Here is a 20,924-nt window from a genome sequence, read left to right on the forward strand (position 1 = left end):
AATATCGAGACAGACAAGGCCCGGATTCGAACCGCAGTCCGCCAGTAAAGTAGTCCTGTTCTGATAACACAGTTTATACATTGTTTAATAATATGTGTGGGAAGGTTACTTTTTAGACGCCCGGATATGCCGTAACTTTATGACGTCAACTCTAAAACTTTTTGATGATTTTTTAGGACATTATTCTAGTTTCACGCCTAAGCTTTTTAAATATTGGCACAGAAGCTTGACGAGTCAAGCACACTAATAAAACTAAAGAGCCTATTTTTCCAGTGAGATATTTTATTGGCGCACTTTTTACGCTTTCTTTTTCTCAGCCTTCTCTCGGATTCTCTTCTGTTGGAGAAGGATGCTGGCTCTCTTCACTGCTCCGGCTGCTGGATTCAGCTTCAACATCACTCGGATGTTCTTCAGAGGATTCTTCTTTGCAGAGCGGCGAGGTTGACCTCGTCTAAAACAAAAAGTTTACAATTTTTTTTTTTGTCATATCCACATCCTTTTATTGTTTTATCGCAGCAATGATAGCCGGGTAAAGGATAAAGGGTTCCATGGGACTCCAGCCATACGGCCAAGATAAGAACAACACCAACGTCAGAATAAAACACAATTCGGAATAAGACCAAAATAGGGTTAATACCTATGGTATAAGTACCGTCTAAATCGTAATAAGTCCTAAATCCGTCGGAATAAGACCTAAAAGGTCAAAATCAGGCCTAAACAACACTTTAACTAACCCCAAACCCCACCCCTAAGTACACCACTAACTCCCCTAAAAGTTTCAACACTAACCCATTTTCTAACCCCACCCATTACCCACCAATAACCCCAAACAGGACAAAAAATCCGGTGCCGAAACAGCGGCGCCCTGACGGCGCCGGTCAGACTAGGGCGTCCAAACGTAGTCAACAAAACGGCCGATGCCAGACCGATGGCCCCCGATCGTCCCATACCCTCTACCTACAGGTTCGGGCTTTATTCTGGCCATTTAGGCCTTCTTCCGATGAATTTAGGCCTTATTCCGATGAACTTAGGTCTTATTCCGATGAAATTAGAACTTATTCCGATGAATTTAGGCCTTTTTCCGTTGAATTTAGGACTTATTCCGATGAATTTAGAACTAATTCTGATGAATTTAGGCCTTATTCCGATGAATTTAGAACTTATTCCAAAGAATTTAGGCCTTATTCCGTTGAATTTAGGCCTTATATCGATGAATTTAGAACTAATTCTGATGAATTTAGGCCTTATTCCGATGAATTTAGAACTTATTCCAAAGAATTTAGGCCTTATTCCGTTGAATTTAGGCCTTATATCGATGAATTTAGAACTAATTCTGATGAATTTAGGCCTTATTCCGACAGATTTAGGTCTTAGTCAGACGATTTTGATCGTATGCTGTACTGGATATTACTGCGTATTTGGCTTTATTATGTCGTTTGTCTTAATACTATGGTTTTATAGTTTTTTGGGCTTTATGCATTGTTGCTTTTTAGGTCTTATTGTGTGTTCCCGTTCCATGGCTCAAAAAGTGTTAAAAAAAACAAACATTTCTAGTGCAGTTCAGTTATCGTTGTTTTATTTACCTTTCTTGCTTTTTTCACTAAAGAGCGTAATTTTCGTAGATGAACTCACAAGAGACATAACTAGGGCATTCGTGTGGCCGCAAACCGTCAATTTAGAAGGTGAAATATTATAGTTAAATATTTTAAAATCCTGTATTGTGGGTAAATAAATTATATGACACCCATATAAAGAATTTGATAAAAATCCTTCCCATTTTAGTTTCATAGATGGGAAGGAGTCGGAGCTACTCGGGACTCCACTGTGACCGGAGTAAGGTTACATTTGTATACAACACATTGGGTACAAACGTCTTTCTAATTACACGATAGGTAACTATTTTATTATTTTTACGGAAGATGGCATCGCATAACAATTACAAATAAAACCGGGTTAAACATGAATTTAAAATACTCCTAACTAAAAGTGTGATTTTGTTTCTATATGAAAGCTGTACATAACATTGTATTACCAATCTGGGAATAGTAAAAATATTTGAGGTTGCCACAAAAGTAATTTATTTCCTACAGAAAATGTGCTGCCAGCTATGTTAACAAACAAAGTGGTTAACATAGCAAAAACAACTATGACCACTATGACCAGCTTACTTTGGTGCACGAAGAGAAGACTTGACTTCGGAAGATTGGAGGATCTTTCCGAGATCAGTACAAGTCATCTTTGGCATCGGCAGGTTGTACTTGGACTTCTCAGCAGAAGGTTTTCTCCATGTGCCATACAAACCATCCAATCTCCTGTTGATGGAAGGTTTCAATTTAAAAAACCTGGTAACAAATCGACCCTTGAAAGATAAATGCCAACCTTATTTCTGACCAGTGTCCAGCAAAGCTAGATTCAAAAACTGTTTTTAAGACGTAATAATAAGATCAAAGCCCATACAGAAGTAGTCATCATTTTGAACGTTTTGAATAACTCTTTATTCATTTTAACATAGTTTTTCAGCTGTTTGTAATTGCGACATTTCTTGACCTGGGTTTTTTTTTTTTTAAATTTTACATCAGTGTTACAAGAATTTTATGATTTTTGTCAAATATATATAATATATCACTTTAGATCTTATCATAGCGTCCAACCTGAATTGCTAGCTTTGCTAGACCATTCTGCTCGAACATGGGAACTGTAAATGGGGTTTCACAGTTCAACTAGGGATGAACACTAATATCAGATGGGGGCAAATATCCAGAGTAAGTATCAGTACCTGCCCAATACTATGGAGGGTGGTCGCGATATTAAATTGATGTAGCACTCTCAGCCATGATTTGCGATTTAAAGAAGTTATTTCTACCTTTGAAGGAAAATTAATCAAAAAACAATTTTTTTTTAACGCTAAGCAAATTCTAGCCTAATAACTGGAAAAGAATGACTTTGATCGTTTTATGTTATCTATTTTGTTTGTTACGATGTCATTTGGATCAGATCACGATTATTTTTGGCCAAATAGTGGGTATCAGTATCAGATAAAAAAGATAAAATTATTGTGCATACGTCGTTGAAAGACCAGTAGTACTGGCAAACTTAAAATAAAATCGACCAGTCTGCCACTCTATTAGTTGTACCTGATCCATATTTTTTAATTTAGTAAATGTGGCCGAAACCTAACAAACGCATTAAGCAAGTTGCGGCATTACTTCGCAGCACTAAATTATATTTTGTAATATTTGTGACTTTTGAACATTCTGTTATGCAAAATTCATACTAAACAATGGTTTTGAAAAAAGCAACAAATTTTTACGGTAGGAATAATTAAAAAAACATAATGTAAGGATTTTATATCAGCAAATAGGTTACACTCTGAAGTGGATAATAATTGTGAGTAAACTTACTTAAGAGCACTCTCTGTCCAGATGATGAAACGTCCCACGTGACCACCAGGGGCGATCTTGAGCAGATTGAGCCGGTCGACGCTGATAAGGGTTGTTCCTGGGTGAAACAGGGTTAAGCATTATTTCAATAATTAGGGTAATTTAAGCACCATCCTTTAAGAGTGATAAAAATGATTGATTTCGCTCCAGTTAGTTTTAAATTACCAAGTGTAACTGGCCCCTTTAAGCATAAAATTAGGATTCTATGCATGACAAAAGGTATCCAGTTGTTATCTTCCCTGCATATGAAAACTGATGTTTATAGAAAGCAACAACAGAGCAGACTGCAGGGGAGTATGATACTGAATAACTGAATAAAAAACAATTATACATTAATAAATAAAAACAGTGGACAATACTTGGGATCTGTGATGCGTAGCTTGATAATAAGTTGCTGAAAATGTCGATACAACTTTGTATCGAAACCTCTTAATGAAGATAATGTTAATCGACTCAAAGTTTAAGATAAAATCAAATAGCGCCTAATCACAATATCTTTCTCATTCTCAATATTCTCAATAAACGAAATTTATTCCAAAATGAACTTCCATGACATACCTGGGATGTTTCTGAAAGCTCTTGAAATTCCCTCGTCCTTGTCGTAAATGATGCAGGGACCACGTTTCTGCGTGTGACGACGATTGCGCAACTTTCCCTTGCCAGCTCTGATGCGACGAGATTTCATCACCTGAAAAGTTTAAGGTCATAAATCTGAGTTAAGGTCATAAAAAGGATTCGATGTTAGCGGCTCTTAACTTTTTCAGCTTACGGACCGGTAAAATTTCAAAACAAAATTTGCGGACCGGTGGTCCTTCAAAAATCAAAATCAACCCAAAATGTAATTACGACAAAAGTATGCAACTTAAAAGCAAAGAATGGAAACTTTATTTTAAAGAGCAATTTGTTGCTGTCTTTTTTATAACATACATGTTTCTATTGAAGTCATTTTCACATACAACTGGTCCTAAAGTTGACTAAAACCAGCCATTAACTCATTTTTTCTGGTTAATTGTATTTATTTTATAGTGAAGGCCCCATGTGATACCGAACGTCTCCAATACCTGATTAAATACAATGGAAAAAATGAAAGAAAAAAACGTGATTAAAGTAATGCACCTTTTCTAACCAATTAAAAAAACCTAAGAACATTAACAAACCTTCTTGATGTCTTCCCATGCCTTAACCTTCTTGAGCAAAGACACAGCCTCCTTAGTTTTCTTGAATTGCTGAACCTTGTCCTCAACAACCAGTGGAACCTCTGGTACACCATCAATCTGGTGACCTACAAAGAATAACCATTTTAGATCATTTTCTGCATTTCTTTAATGATTAAGAGAACGACAAACTGTTATTTGGTGAAAATGAATTTTGCTTCATAATCAGAACTCCAATCGTTGTCATTATTTGATCAAAAACACGGACCTGAAGTATAACTCATCACTTTATGAAGCAAAATTTTTGGCTCAAAACATAATTTACAATACATGGAAAAAATACTTGAAATGCACCTTCAGACTTTCACTTTTAATTTCCTAAAGAAATCATTTGATATAAAGATACAAGTAAAAAACATCGATGTGAATTATGCAATGGGCATAAAAAATTAACAAAATTGCATTTGTTATCAATATTACGACAATAAACCCATATTAAATACAAAAAAATAGACTTATACTAAGGTACACTTGTGCACTTATGTAGCTTGAAAATGAATACCAATGCCAAAAGTTTAGTAAAAGCATAATCTTAAAGACAGTTGGATACACATATATATATATATTTATGACCAAAAAACCCCACCTTTAGCCATGACGAGTGCAGGCAGAGCAGAAGCAGCAAGTGCCGAGCAGAGAGCGTATCTGCGCTGGTTGATGTTGCATCGTCTGTGCCAACGCCTCCATGTCTTGGTTGGAGCGTACATACGGCCACCTCGGCACATGTTACCGAACGCTGCCTGACCAGAACGATGGGTACCACCACCTCTGTGGAAATATCACTGTCAAGTTAAGTGAAACAAAATTTTGATTTTTCAATATTTTTAAGAAATGGTTTTCACTGTTGTTTACTTTATGTATTTAAACTCCTATTTGAAAATTAATATTGGGCATTTCTCAACAAATGTAAATTTCCTGCATTCCCTAATTCTATCATCATCATTGATAAAATTTTCCTTTTCACTATAGCTTAAAAATTGTTTTTGTAACCAAGGCATATTTAGCACAAAAGTGTTTCATGCTGAAAATAATGACTTGGTATAAATGTTCCCTGCATATGAAAACTGTTGTTTACAAAAGCAACAACAGAGCAGACTGCAGGGAATCTAAAAACACTTGACTATTTTAAAACAGCTTTACGATTTAGTTTTTAGAAGTAATCAGCATAAAATATTAACCAGAGAAGATTTTCATACTTCATTAAGACTGTATGTTTTAAAAATATATTTTGGATAATAAATTTGGGTATAAATCATAAAAATAAAAGGTTCCTAAAGTTAAGTAAAAAAATACTTTTCATGATATTAACCTAGCACAAATGTTTGTAGGTTACTTTACTGAGTCCAACCAAATATTTACGTAGCATTTAACAATTCTATAATAAAGGACGAAAAGCGTTACCTAACACGAGGGATACGGGCCACAGCACGACCAGTTCCCCATGACTCAGCACTCGTTTGTTCTCCAGAGAATCGGTTCACAGCATACGGCTGGCGATGGTTCTTGCTGATGTTCGAGTGAACAAAGTTGACCACATCGGGTCGGATCGGGGCTTTGAACACCGCTGGAAGGGTCACGGTGGTTTCCGAAGGAATACCTTTCTCAGTGTACACAGACACTAGGGGTCGAGCGCACGCCTGGAAATTTAAATACATACATTTTTGAATTATCTTAAATGATATTTGTGTTATTATTCTTTCAAGTCTGGTATGCTACACAATTTTCAATTTTAAGACATGGTGCTGGTCTAGAATCCTACCACATTTTTGTCCGGGGCTTTATATTGTAAATCTTGCTGAAACAATTATAACATGCGAGGATAACAACATAGGTTAAGTAAATTTCAGTGTTTATAATTTTACCTAATTTTAATATAAAGACTCTTTCCCACTCAGCCTCAAAAAAAAGTTTAGAGCAGTTTGCGTAAAATGTGATCATCAGCAAAAAGTAGCCTTAACGTGCAAAATTTTTGTTGTGCTAATTTTTTAGTATAGTACCTGATTTTCAGCTGTGAAAGTTTTAGTTTAGTTATAACAGCTGTGCAATTTAAAGCTGCAAAACCAATCTTGGAGAAAGGATAGGCAATTATTTTGACAGCAGGAGAAATGGAAAATGTTTTGTGGACAGTGTCAAAAAGGGTAATGTGAAAGACACATATTACAATGTATAATTCCTTTTAAAAGTACATTTTTGCTTACAAGCTGGTATGAGTTTGACTAGGTTCCCTTCCAACGGTAATTCCTTCATACTAAGGCTCATTTATGTTTAAAAACGTTAAATTGAAAATGAGCAGCAGACAGGATTAAATCGCTTGGCCGGCTGCAGGCTAGGCCTGACTTCGAGTTTACGCACTTACTACAGGCTACAAAACAGAAAACTTTTATTCGGGTTACCTAGTGAGAATGCGTAAAATTCGGGACGCGTTACCAACAGCCATACTAACTACGAAGTATGACATTCAGAATAATGTTGCTTAATAATAAATTTCAAAGCCAAAAAGGTCGAGCATATCGACAGCATCTTGATTAAGACATTTCGATACGAACTTTATCATCTTCAGTTAGTGTGGCTGAAAAGCAAATCAAAGCTTCACTTATAAAAGGCAGGACGCAATTGTACTAACTGAAGATGATACAAGTTCGTATCGAAGCGTCTTAATCAAGATGCTGTCAATCTAATCGACCTTTTTGGCTTTGAAATTTATTATTAAGCTACATTACAGATGCGTGCATAGTGTACCCAGAATACTGTTGGTTTTACTATAAAACATGTCTTCGCACAAAAATCCTGCATATTTATTAAAAAATAACGACGTATGATAAGTTAAGATTAAAATGTGCGACTGTGGTAGCGCAAATAACGGACTAAACTAACTAAAATTAAACAACATACAATAGTAAACATAAATTACCTACCTTGTGCGATTTATAATCAATAAAACATGTCAATTTTAGCTAAAAACTCACCATTTTTATAAATTACGAACTTGCACGCTTTTCCCTGACGTGCTCTTACCAAAAAGAACGACACTGACCACACGTGGCGTACTCGGTGCTTTAATGGCCGCGTTTTATTATTATAGGGGAGCAGTTCGAAAACAAGTTTTACGAATAAGTACAGTTAAATTCGATAAACTGATCTCAATCGGAAATAATATTATATTATGTATGTTTTAGAAGTTTTTGTTAAAAATATTTTGCTTTAATATATCAGTTAGCATTTAGACAAATTTTAGACAACATAAAAAAGGACAACCATGATATATTCTCTTTTAGAAAGGCTGTCACTTTTGTTGCATAAGCATATGTTTTTCTTTAAATGAAAATATCTTTGCATTTTCTTTGCTAGTAAAATTATCCTTTTTTAGCGCGACCACTACAAATATCGTAGGCTCACTAAAAACAACTATTTTTTAAATGTCGTTAAACCGTCTTAGCACGGCAAAATATAAATAGTTTTTGCAACACGACGTCTTTTGACGATTTTAACTTTTTATTTAACAAAGTTGTGTTCACTTTGTTCGTTGATTTGCTACAATCGTCTTTATAATTCTAGTCGCTTTCGAGGCAGTTAGATTCCCTGTACATTTTTCTATCATAAACACGCATTCTCATTTGTAATAACAAACGATTTAAAGCCAGTTTCTATTATTAGTTGGATATTGCTGTTGTTTACGCCAAATCAACCCATTCCAAGTTAAATTTTCTCAACAAAACTGCATCCTAGTATCTGGAAGGTAAATATGTTAATTCCAAGCATCTGGTAGGTTTTTTCTAACTCCAAGTATTTGGAGGGTCATTTATTTAATTCCAAGCAACTTAAAGGTCAGTTTTAAAGCATAGCATTTCAAAGGCTCTTTATTTAATTCAAAGCAACAGGAAGGTAATTTTATAATTTGATAAATACAATTACCTTTTCATATTGTTTCTTATTTCTTATTATTATACTTACACCAACATATCACAATATCACATGTATGCAAAAAAAACTATTTTTACAAATCTTTTGTTATTTATTTGAATTGTATTTCCCATTTAAGTTTTTCCAGTCTTAAACCCCCTCAATTAAAAGCATCATTTACCATTGACTCGGAATTCTATTTTTTTTAATTTTTAAAATAGGAAAGCTGTAGCCTACGTAATACTGCGGATTGCCTAAATTTTCTGCGTTTTAAGCCACAAGTATTTTATTTGTTATTTGCAAATCTCTTGAAAGTTTGACGTCAAATATGGTAAATAGGATTTGCTGAATATAAATCGCCAATAATAACAGTCAATTAAAGAAAAAAATTGTTCTTAACTTTTCAGCCTTGATACAGTGTTGTGTTATCGATCAAACTAACTATTCTAATAAGGTTTGAACATAAATTACATATAACTGTAAAGATATGAATCACTACTTGCTATCAGTTTTTCGTCTAATGCAAAAGTTTGGAAAATCATGAGTAGCCTATGCCGTAATCGTTAGTCAGCAGGGCTGTATATAAGTATCATTGCCGCCTGTGTTTATCCACTCCTTAGTTCAAAAAAACCTTGCACTTTTTATTTCAAACAACCCTTGTACCCAAAGTCTTGCAAAAAATTAGGTAGGAAGGGTTTAGTGAACAAACAATGCTGGAATCGTTCATACCTTGCTATCAATGATTCAACTAGGAAGGGATCCAAAAGAGTAGGAATGCCCCCACAGTATATTTTTAGCTAACTTCTATTATCTAAAAGAAAACGTTTTGAGTTTGAATTTTGCTGGCTCAATTCGTCGCGCCTTCTTTCATAATAAAAGTATTGCAATTTTTAGCTGAGAATCGCTGTTTTCGTGCTTAGCGCGATTAGATGGAAATCAGTGTCTTGCTAAGCGCAGGTATTTTAAAGATCAATTGTTTTACGCCGCGTTGAAAAAAAATCCTGTTTTTCACCAGTCTTATTTTACCCTAGCGAGTCCGACTCCTGCCTAAAAAACTAAACCGAATTCCCGACTTCGACCAAGGTGCCGATTTCGTTCAGTCCTGGTCCTGGCCCCGACTCTACAGCCGGTATTTCACCCATACACGTAACTAATATGAGGTGGATGTTCAACAATCCATAGGTGTGTCAAACAGCTCTTCCGCCTGAAATACGTTGCTCGTAAATATGTCATCTTTACAATTTACATTTCTACCCTATTAGTTTCGAATATAGTACTGCGCATGCCGGACTAGGGACTAGGGACTTGGGTAGCCTTTATTAGTCATGTCTCAAATCCCGGGTTCGACTACAGCAAAATAAACCGACTCAAACTGCGCAGCCCTGGTGCTAACAACTGCTTGTGACTAACTGAGCTGGCACAAATATCACAACGAAGCGATTTGTTTTCATTTAAAGGTGCGCGGTAAGAAGAAGCGAAGTGAAAGTTGTCGGAAGTCTTGTTGGCTCGTCACAATAAATATCCTATGTACACAAACTGCACAAATAAAACAACAACATGAACAGTTGAAATAGAAAGTGTCTGGCTGCGGTCAGACTGTGTGACAAATCCTAGAGGTGTGCCATCAAGTTCATATTTACAAACGACAACAAATATGTTTTAATTAAAAGGGAAATGCTGAAATGTTAAAAATGCATATTCTACAACCGTGGATGTCTTGGGATATCCGGCAAATTAGAAGATTCAATTTCACTTTTGAACTTTTAAAGTTTGTTGGTATTTCAGTGGAGTGCAGAAGGGCAAAACGCAATCCCTCTAACAAAACATTAAAACAGCAAATCTAACCATTCAGTGGATTGGACACAAAAATTCAAAACCGCTGAACAACTGTTGCCAGTTTAGCTTGTAAGCTGCGCATAGAATATAGAAACTGAACATCAAAATAGCTATGCAGGCCCTTGGCATGAAAAAGCATGTAGGACAATTTGACAAGCCGGGGTTGTATTTTGCGTTGATAGAAAAACGCAAGATTATTTTTGTAAGTTCACTTGCAAGTAAAAAGGAAATAAAACCAGAAAAAAATCACCATGTAGCGAGTAAGCCAGGCTGAAAATAAAAGATTTAATTGTTGACACAGCGTTTGGTTTCCATTCGGCGACAAAAACGTCAAGTAAGTGCGATTTGAGATGGATTTTTTTAATATTTTACGAATGTTTCTGGACCAAAAGTTAACGCAACTAAGTTATTTTAAAGCTAATTATTTATCGGTTAAATGCAATAGATACGAAGAATTGGTGCATCAATAGTGTGAGCCAACAAACGGACACTATTGTTCGTAGTAAGACCCAAAACAGCATAAAGTCATTGGTAATTATGGGTTTAATAAACAGTCAACTACCTAAAACCATATTTCGGGTCCGGGCCTTGAGACAAGTATTTCAGTCGTTTTTCACAACCTATGCTGTTGTTCAGCTGTAGTGTTTACAATATACAAAAAGCCGTAAGCGAAAAAAGCTCGATTTGCCTAGAACTCAAATAAATAACAACACAGGCAAGTAGTTCCAATAGCCACGTGGTGGGGTTGCGGAGTTGCGACGCATCTAAAAAACGTTTTTTTTACCAATTCACTTTATCTGTTTTAAATATATTCATGCAATAATGTTGAAATGGATTGTGTCTGTTTTAACAGTGTACCGTCGTCTGGTATTTATCTCACAAAGTACCAAATATAACTTCGACCTAACAATTTCACGTGAAACTTGGTGTTTTTTGTGCAGGTGTGCGCTAATTCGATGAACAAACAGTGTTTGCGCTTCACCCAGCAATCCAGCAAGAACAGGTTGTGTTCAAAATGTGGCATTTCGTCCACATTAAGGTTAGTTTTCCAATATTCTCGCCGCATTTGGATTTTAAGAGTCCGCTCTCGAAACGGGGGAAGCACCCGGTCGGTCTCGTCGACACGGGAGGCAGCAGAGAGCGGCGCACGTTCGTGTTTCCGCTTGCTACGTCATCAGCAGTGACGTAATTAGCGCGGAAGCGGCTTGGTGAGGTATGCTTTGCCCTGTTCGGGACTGGTGTAAATTGGAGCCTTTTTGTAGTGGGCTAACAGCGCCTCTAGTGACTCGAACTTGCGTTGCCCGATTCCGAATTCGCCGTTTGGGAGAGCGCTTACTTTGAAGTGACGGATGCGACCCGGCATCTTCATCGATATTGAGTAGCCGCTCTAGGGGGGTAAAGAGGGTTAGTTGGGGGTGCAAGGGTTAGTTTGATATGGTTGGTCGCGAATAACGGTAGAACTTTGTAATCCACAAAAAAATAAAAAAATAAAAATCATAAAGAAACTTCAATAGAGTAGCCACTCTAGGGGAATAAAAAGAAGATTATATAGGGGTTGTTTGTATCTAATCGATTGTAAGTGGACTTTTTAAAAAAACTTTTAGAAAACTTGGCATTTCCACAATTTTTACAGAGTAAAAACTAAAGTCTTCACCAATAAATTTACAGATACTTCTCGTAAAAAAATGTATATAGCTCAATTACTCGCCGACGACGAATTTACCGTTTCGTTATTCATTGGCTTACTGTAATGCAAAGTGCACCTCGCGAAATACACTGCTTTTGTCAATAATAGAGGAGCCGCATAAATATATACGATGTTCAAATCTCCCTGGACAGTTTTGTGCGCAACTTTCGAATCCGCAAAATTCCGTGGGGATTAAATTGCGTCTATTGTTTGTCATACTTCGCATGTTTTCACTCAGACTTTAGAATTCGACTATTAGGGTTTCAAGGAAATATGATTCTCGAATTTCCGAATGGGCCTGTGATAAAAACAAAAGCTCAACGGTTGGACAAAAACGCTACTAAATTGAAAAATATTTTGTTTCAGTGGAATTTGATTCAGGAGCGCAAGTAGCGTATATTGGAGACAGCAAATAGTCATGGATACTTTCCTGTGGGCAATAGTTTTGTGTTGCAAAGTTTAAATACCGGAGCATTTTACAGCGACCAACTGACAACAAAGTGTGGCACGCCCGGAATAATTCGCTCATCAATGGCACTAATCTGATTTTATTAAGACGTAACAAGGCAGCAACAATAAGTGGACGCGTACCGGCCGCTAGGGGAATGACGTCACAATAGGGGGCTTTATTGTGGTCACAATTATAAGAAGTTTTGTGAAAGGCTCGCGCGGAAACTTTGGACAGAAGAGCCCGCTCATATTGAGCTCGTGTTTTAAAATTCAGTCTATAATATTTATCTTAAATCCTTAAAATGAGGAAGTTCATTAAATTTGTCGACAACAAAATAATATTGATTGACGTTTTGTTGATATTTTAGGGAAATGTACGAAAATGTTTTAAAACACTGATTGGCGACAAAAAGGCATTGTTCAAAAGACTAAAGTCAATGTTGTGAAATGACTGGACATAAGATATTTGGAAAAAATTAATTTACTAATTATTTTAATTTCATCCAGATTGCCACCTATTTTACAAAGTGGGAACGAGGTCGTTCCTAATATTTTTTGGCTATTTCAACTACGTAAAAGTAATTTTTTCATCTTGTTCCGCCATCGAGTGTAAATCAAAAAAACACAGTTTTATCCACGATTAACAGTCGTTGCGGTTGTTATAATAAGATACGTAAGTTCACACAGTTAAAATTTAACGGCCCGCAGAGACCTTCTGAATTTGGTTTTGGTCGCGACTAAAATAATTTTAGACCAATGACTTGAATTGTACATTGAGGCAAATAACTTGGCGTGGACTTGAGTTATATTGCAAATGAATTGTTTGCAACACGCATATTGTGGCCGTTATCCTATGGCACCTTATTTAAAAAGCATTGAGGAAAATAATCAAAAATACATGACCTATGTTGTAATATTACTGCGTTAGATGATAATTGTGAACTTACCGCAGTTTCACTATCCCGCACAAGGTACTCTCCGTTTTGTCCCTTTGCCTCCAAACACCTTTCTGCCTCAACCCTGGATATTCTTCCGTAGAACCACTCGTTCATGTCGCCTGCTGGTGCGTCCGACTGTGAGTATTTAACAAGGGTTAGAATAGTTATTTCGCAGTTCTGTGATTTGATACCAAATGACGTCATTACTTCGGTCACTTAAGCAAAATGATTAAATATAAAAGGTATTTGTTTTTAGACCGAAATTTGCTTTTGTGTTGAGTTAGCTAAATTAAATTCCCCCTCAGTTCTACTATTTTTAGGAACTATATTTAAGTTAAAATTATGCGTCGGAACGCAAATCACGGTAATTTGCCAGTAAAAGTTTGTTACACGAACCAATGCAACCGCTTGGTATCGGGTTCAGGGCCGAACCACTATTATCGGTCATCCTTGATTGAAAGGTTAAAAAACAAATCCAAGCGTTTAAATTTGATTTTTTTACTCCTTGCAAAAAAGAAAACCCGTTATGACTTACGTTGTTAACGCTTCCGTTGTTCGGCGTTGGGTTTACTTGGTCATAGTTAGGATGTCCTACAGGTTGCGCGTCCGGGACAACTTCGACGTAGTTCTTCGGCACGAGTCCAATCGTCCCATCAGCGTTCCTGCCCATCCACCACTCCGGGTCATCAGGAGGTTGGTCGATGATGTCCAGCATTTCTTCCTGTTCAAACGCCAACTCTTCAGAGTTGCCAGAGTTGAACGCGTACAGCGTGCGAACCACCGAAAGTACGTCACTCGATGACGTCACATCGCTCGCTGACGTCACGTCCGCCTTGGTGACGTAATTCGAGGGGAACCACCCCTGTCGCGAAGGGTTGTCGGCGTTTTGTCCTAACCACCAACCGTCGCCGTCCATCTGGATGACCTTGACCTTGTGACCTTTCTGCAAGGTCAACTCGTCGTCCTTTGATGCGTCATAGTTGAACTTGACGACGTACTCCTCCCCGCCGCCCCCGCTCCCCGGGGTATTCCCCTGCTGGCCCCTGGGTCCACCCCCGAAGAACTGGTTTTGTTGAGGGGCTTGGTCGCTGCTTGGGAAGGGACTGGGGCCTCCCCCTAAACCCCCACTGGGGGGCTGTTTACCCTTGTTTCGGTTGCCGGGGGTGATCTTGTTGGCTGTGAGAAAATAAGGGGAGTTAGAATAGCGAAAAAATAGCGAAAACTTGAGAGAAAATGCGGTTTCTTATGTAAGTACAAAATGTCTAAACCTGTGTTTCTCAACCTTTTTCGCGGCGTACCAATACCAAGCGCAAGAATAACAGCGAAGATTTGACGACCCAAATTATATTCATGGAAAGCTTTGTAAGCGAACAAAATAAAAAACAAATGGAAATAATAATTTTGAATTGAATTAATTTGATCTTTGTCTTCCTATTGCTTCCGCAATATTCTAAAATTTTATTCTTCGAACCAATCTTAATATATCTAGTCATAGCTGCTGCAGTCGGGGACCCAACCAAACCACACGGCCACACAATTTGAGTCGCGACCCAATGGGCTGAGAGACACTGGTTTCACAACAGTACAAGTTTCATTTGTATGGCTTTTTTTATTAATAATCTCCGTTGCAGTTTGACAAACGGAAAATGTACTTAAAAAAGTTAAAAATTTGATCAAATCTTGCAGTTGCAGTTGCATATAGCACATATCTACTAATATATACAGTTGCATAAACAGTGATAGAAACCACTGGTAAGGTGTAGAAGGAAAGTTACAAAGGTAGTATTTATTAGAAGTTATTACCATCTATAATATCAATAACTTATAACACCAACAGTGAAAAGGTTAAAGACCAGATATAGAAATAACAGGCGGCTTTGTGACTCAGACTTAACTATTGTGAGTCACAATGATGTTGATTCAGCATATTTCGAACTCATTATACTTAATCACAATGTAATAACTACATCGGGATAACGTATACATTCGTGTATTACACCCCCGCAAAAAACATGTACAATTTATTTAATCTTTCTAACTGGCCGTATTTGTCTAATTCTAAATAGTATAATCAAGGTGCACTACATCTTTGACCTGATGAAGCACGGTTGTGCGAATTCTTGTTAAGATTTATTACAATTTGTCTTTATATAGTGCCACCTTATCACCTTTATTATTTAATCTAAAATATATTGATACAAAAGAAATATTTTGTTCCGTATTATTGCTAGCATATAGAAAACAGTTGTTTTACTTAAACAAAGTACATTTATTACAAAAAATAATTTTTTTAACAATTTACCTCCTCTATTAGTTGATGGGTTGTACCAAGACATGTTTAAACTTCTTTAAATTTACAATATTTACAAACGTTTATATATTTCAGCTTTTCACGTAAATAAGTTGCCTGTCAATCATTTTCCATGCAACATTTTCTGAATAGCTAATAAGAAATTAATTCTTAGTATTATGCAAAGTTCACTAGTGCCACAAACAATCAGCTAAAAATAATACTGATAGCTTTCTCGAATAATGGACGACCAATATCTTGGATTGAAACAAATAGTCGATAATTATGTGGGTACCGGTAAAAATAGCAAATCCATATTATTTGATAAAATGTACATTTCGCTGTTTACAAATGAGTGAATAGAAGAGGACAAAACACACTAAAGCAGTGGTTCTCAACCTTTTTATCTTACGGACCGGTAAAATTTAAAAACAAATTTTGCGGACCGGTGGACCTTCAAAAATCAAAATCAACCCAAAATGCAAATATGACAAGTATGCAACTTAAAAGCAAAGAATGGAAACTTAAAATCAATGAGCAATTTGCTGCTGTCTCTTTGATATCATACGTGTTATACGAGGTTCTATTAAAGTTTTTCACATACAACTGGTCCTAAAATTTAACTTAAACTATCTGTAGCCTACTTTTAAACAGTTGGCCACATGGGACGTAGGACAAACTCCAAAGTAGACCATTAACTCTATGTTACGTCACAATGTTGCAAATTACGAAGCTGGCGAAGTTCCAAATTTGATGGACAAGCCTTCAACATGTTGCATTTTGTAGTTGAGATTTAAGATTGTAATATATATGGCGGACCGGCAGGAAAGTTAACGCGGACCAGCGGTTGAGAACCACTGCACTAAAGGTTAAGAACCACTGCTTAAACCGTTTCGATATGCAACCTCTTTGTTTTACAAATATTGGTAATTTTTTACTGCGTGAATATGTTACAAAATAGTTGACTATTTTATTCACAATACCTCTACATACTATTTAATGGCGTTTAGAAAGAAATAGTACCAGGGTTGAAAATATACTTCCTTTACAAAAGGCACTGCAAACCGACTTTATATTAACGGAATACAACAAAATCTATCTCTCAGTCCTTAAAAATATAAAAGCCGTATGTGAAAATACACAAAGCACCAAACGATTGAGCTGATAACAGGAAATAAGAGCAAACACCATCACAGTAAACAAAATTGAAATGACCTGTCGAGTCACGACCTAACATACAGAGCGAAAGTGGTAAAACTGCAACATTTTTATGTAAAACTTCCTTCCTTTTGAAGCACAATGTTCGGAGATTTGAATGAGAATATGGCGTATGATTAATATCGAAGACCATAAAAAAGTACGTAGCATATTTTGAATGTTTCAAAACTCTTTTATTCATATTGACGAGAATTACCCGATATGTTCAAAACTCTACCTAGTTCTGGACCGGCTTTGATATTCATTCTACGTTTAACTGGAACCTCCAACCATTATCTTAACATTTTTTCGAAACGTTTACAAAATGCCACCTACTTCTGTATGGTCTTTCATATTTATTCTACGTCAGTTGCAACCTCACGTTCACGAAACGTTATCTACTTTTGTATGGTCTTTGATATTCTTACTACATTTACTCTACCCTTGGTTGTAATGTACAGACCTGGTTGTATAAAAGCCGGGTTTGGTGAACACAACAAGGAAATATGCAGGGCGGAAACTGGTTGGTGTGAAGGAGGAGTGATTAAGATCATGTCATCATGAGCCGAGTAACTCAACAGTGAAAGTGACACCAAGACAATGTTTCGATAATGTTTTTTTTTTAATAAGGACTGATCAAAATCAATATGGGAAAAAACTTGTTTCTTAACTTTCGCATGGTAAAATATGTTTAGCAAAAACTTGTTTATTTTTAAATAGATTGATTGAAGGTATTTTTAGAAGAAAAGTTACCTTTTTAGTTCACACCTGAACATTTAAAGGCCCCAATAAAGCTGAGAAATATTATGGGGCCTTATTGCAATTATAGACAGACGGCAACACATTTTACATCCGGCAAAGGGATACCGCGACTAATTTGTCTAATTAATCGGGGTTTAAAAGCTTAGGGATGCAAGAAATACACAGTTTTGTTTCTTTGAGGTCGACGATTCTGACACAAATACAATTGTAACTATGGTAGTTTATTGGACTCTTCAGGTAAAACAACTTGTAACGGGCCACGATGTCACTGCAATGAAAACACGCCGACGACAAACCTACAGGCCAGTGGTTCGCAATTTTTTTAAGTCAAGGAGCGCTTTTAAATTATCAAGCTTACGAAACCATTTATTTAAAACAATATCTTAAGTAATATATAAAAAAATTATATGCAATTATATGCTTTTTTGATAAACACCGGTCAACATTTTTACATGCGCCGACTAGCAACCTACCAACACCGCCCACAACAGAATAGCAGACGCCGACTGCTGACAAAAATAGCGCTGTGGAAACAACTAGCGGAACTAAAGCTGCCTTGCTATCCTGGATGCAAATATTCCACGCAACTGTTGCACTTTTATCAACTGCAGGTTGTTTGATATAGCCTCGCATAGTTACAGACGCAATACCAGTGCGTATCACAGAACTGTTAATAATTAGTTTAAAACCGCAAAGTTTTAACCCTTTGCGTAAGTTTTTCAACTTCCTGACTCAAATACCGCATGAGCGTTTAAAGCATTGTTGTAAAACCCAAACTAGTGAATTGAATTGCCGACAAAAATGTCTCCTAAATATTTGTAAGGAAAACACACTCACTTAATTACCTAACTATTGAGAAGTAAAAATGCTAAAAAAATACTTAAGAAAACGACAAACAGTGCAAAAGGCAGGCATTCCGCACTTGGCAAAATGTTAAGTAGAACTTCAAAGACGACAAATCGTAGCGACTTTTATCTTGAAATAACTCCGCTAGCGATTTTCAAAGCACGATTTTGTTTCGAGTCGTAAAACACAATAAACTCTTAACTTTCAGTCGCACAGTAATTAATATTTGCCGAGAGTCAGGTCTCGTAAACAAGGGGCGTTCTACAGAACGAAATGACAATTCACAAATGATGGAAAATGAATTGCGGATATTTCTCAAAAATAAATAGTTTTCCTCTTGGAACAAAAATGCAGCGATTTTCTCAGTGATTTTTAATAAAAATACATTAAGATTATATTTTTAATAAACTCCTGATTTATCGAGTATTGATATTTTTACTAAGTATGTCAAAGTTTAAACTCTTAGTAATAAAAATACGCCCAAACACTAAGTTCTTAAGTGTTTTGTTTCAGGGTCCACATAAACGAACTTAAGGCATTTACGTCTTAGGTAACATTTATAAGAACCAAGCCTACAGTTTAAGCAAGTTTAGCAGTTTCGGTAGAAAGAATAGAATGCTCTGGCGAGAAACAATAAAAACGGTTTCGTTTCCAGAAACAACTTTCTCTAATAAAATGGTTTCGATATGGATCTATATTAAAAAACATAATGAAAGTTGTAATTAGAGGTGGAAAATATCAGTCAATAGAAGTACGTTACATTGTGATAACAGCTTACTGCTATAGTTATTATCCACCAAGTGAAATATCAAGATTTATTAGTAGTAACCACACAAAGTTACCTATTTCTAAATAAATTAAGACACTTCTAAAATCCTATTTTTTTTACGGCACACTCGTCAACCTTTTAACCATCTCTGTCTGCTAAAAACAAAGCTCGCACAAGATCGTTTTGACATGGAAGGGGCGAGGAAGCAAACATGTTGTCTTAAAAGATCGTACTTCGATCCAAACAGAAAGTGTTTCATGGATAAACATGAACCTTCAGACACACGAAAGCTATTCAAACAAATGACAAGATTTTCTCATTAAGTATGACATTTTTAGGACTATATTTGCAGCACTGTAATCCCGGCAAAAAGAAAAAGATAAAGTAATTTGACAAAGCATTTAAAGTCTATTTAATGGGGCGTAATGTGACTAATTACCACAGGCGAAACACACAAATTCATCTGCATCAAAATTCAACTAATAAAATGCACACCATTGTTTATTGCCATCTTGCATTGCTATAAAGCAGAGTAGAGGCTGCTTTTATATTTGCAATCCAAACTGGTCTAAACACTGATGTTTTTCTCGAAGTTTACCAATGACTACGCCAAACTAACTACCCTCATTTTAAGTGGCGTTTTTACTCTCTTTTTAAGTAGCGCGAGGCATCGACGTCGCGAACTTGCCTAAACACCAACACAGCAGGCAGTTGGTGCTTTAGATTTCCACATATAGCCTTGCAAAACAACAGGGGCTTTTCCAGGACCTTTCAAGGGGTCAGCGACGCATTTTCCAACAGTTTAAGTTGCGCTTTTGCTCTTAGCAGTAGTAGGAGTGCAACTTGCTTCAGAAGCGCACAATATGCAACAACAGCAAACCGTAGTCACAACACTGGCACAAGAGACTGCAGCAGCACTGCGCATACCGGCACCCACACATTCCACCAACACCAACACTGTGCAGCTCTCGACAACAGACGGAAGTAATTGCGTCACCTCATCAATGACACGCTTGTGTCGTCACAGGTGCAGCTCATGCGGCGTTTTTCTACTGTGTTTTGAGAAATGCTGAGCTCGCTGTTTTCGATTTTCGATTTCAACTTTTCAATAAGATGCGAAAGTAATTTGTGGAAATTTTCTTGGTACTCGAGATGGCTTGTTAAGAACAATGTGCCAAGTACTGCAGCTGGGAACTTAACAGATACTAAGTGGCTAGGGATGCCCGATAATATCAGATAGGAGCCGATGCCCGACACCTAGTGGTAGTATCGGTACTCGTCTGGGAACACTAAATAATCTATAAAACCGTAGCATTAAGACCAACGACATAAGAAAGCCAAATACGCAGTAATATCCACGACAGAATAAGATCGAAATCGCCTGAATAAGACATAAATCTGTCGGAACAAGTCCTAAATTAAACGGAATAACGGTAGATTGACATCATAACGCCTAAAACTGTAGGGAGAAGGCATGGGTGTATCATCGGCCTTTTGGGAATTTGTCAACGTTAGGCGCCACTGTTTTTGCACTGGACTGTTTGACCATATTTGGGGTTAGTGGTTGGTAATGGGTGGGGGTAAAAATGGGTAAG

At 36.7% G+C, this 20,924-nt stretch overlaps 2 protein-coding genes and 1 non-coding gene across 4 annotated transcripts in view; all 3 read right to left on the bottom strand.

Annotated features, from left to right (window-relative positions):
- Nucleotides 1-270: 270 nt before the first annotated feature.
- Nucleotides 271-7,678, bottom strand: LOC146146519 (large ribosomal subunit protein uL4B-like). The gene is made up of 8 exons (XM_083387223.1): nucleotides 7,621-7,678; nucleotides 6,056-6,291; nucleotides 5,241-5,422; nucleotides 4,598-4,722; nucleotides 3,999-4,128; nucleotides 3,402-3,498; nucleotides 2,169-2,312; nucleotides 271-451 (listed from the first exon to the last, which is right to left on the bottom strand). The coding sequence occupies exons 1-8, from the start codon at nucleotides 7,621-7,623 to the stop codon at nucleotides 298-300; spliced, it is 1,071 nt and encodes a 356-aa protein (XP_083243349.1). The 5' UTR covers nucleotides 7,624-7,678; the 3' UTR covers nucleotides 271-297.
- On the bottom strand, nucleotides 4,816-4,886 carry LOC146146520 (small nucleolar RNA SNORD18). Its single transcript, XR_014495256.1, has one exon. It is a non-coding gene; the product is annotated as a small nucleolar RNA SNORD18 (small nucleolar RNA).
- A 2,313-nt stretch (nucleotides 7,679-9,991) lies between the features above and the next one.
- The window catches only part of LOC146146521 (SH2/SH3 adapter protein NCK1-like), a 30,107-nt gene continuing 19,174 nt past the window's right edge, over nucleotides 9,992-20,924 (bottom strand). Inside the window, exons 1-4 of one of the 2 annotated variants that reach the window (XM_083387221.1) lie at nucleotides 15,768-15,910; nucleotides 14,001-14,641; nucleotides 13,475-13,600; nucleotides 9,992-11,777 (exon numbers count right to left, since the gene is read on the bottom strand). In XM_083387221.1, the coding sequence (XP_083243347.1) occupies nucleotides 11,580-11,777; nucleotides 13,475-13,600; nucleotides 14,001-14,641; nucleotides 15,768-15,801 (999 nt within the window). In that variant the 5' untranslated portion in view covers nucleotides 15,802-15,910 and the 3' untranslated portion in view covers nucleotides 9,992-11,579. Of the gene's footprint in view, nucleotides 11,778-13,474; nucleotides 13,601-14,000; nucleotides 14,642-15,767; nucleotides 15,911-20,924 lie in introns of those variants that run through there. The other variant, XM_083387220.1, reaches the window with a different exon arrangement.

This window comes from Ascidiella aspersa, chromosome 4 (assembly GCF_963924565.1).
Source record: "Ascidiella aspersa chromosome 4, kaAscAspe10.2, whole genome shotgun sequence".
Classification (NCBI taxonomy): Eukaryota; Metazoa; Chordata; class Ascidiacea; order Phlebobranchia; family Ascidiidae; genus Ascidiella; species Ascidiella aspersa.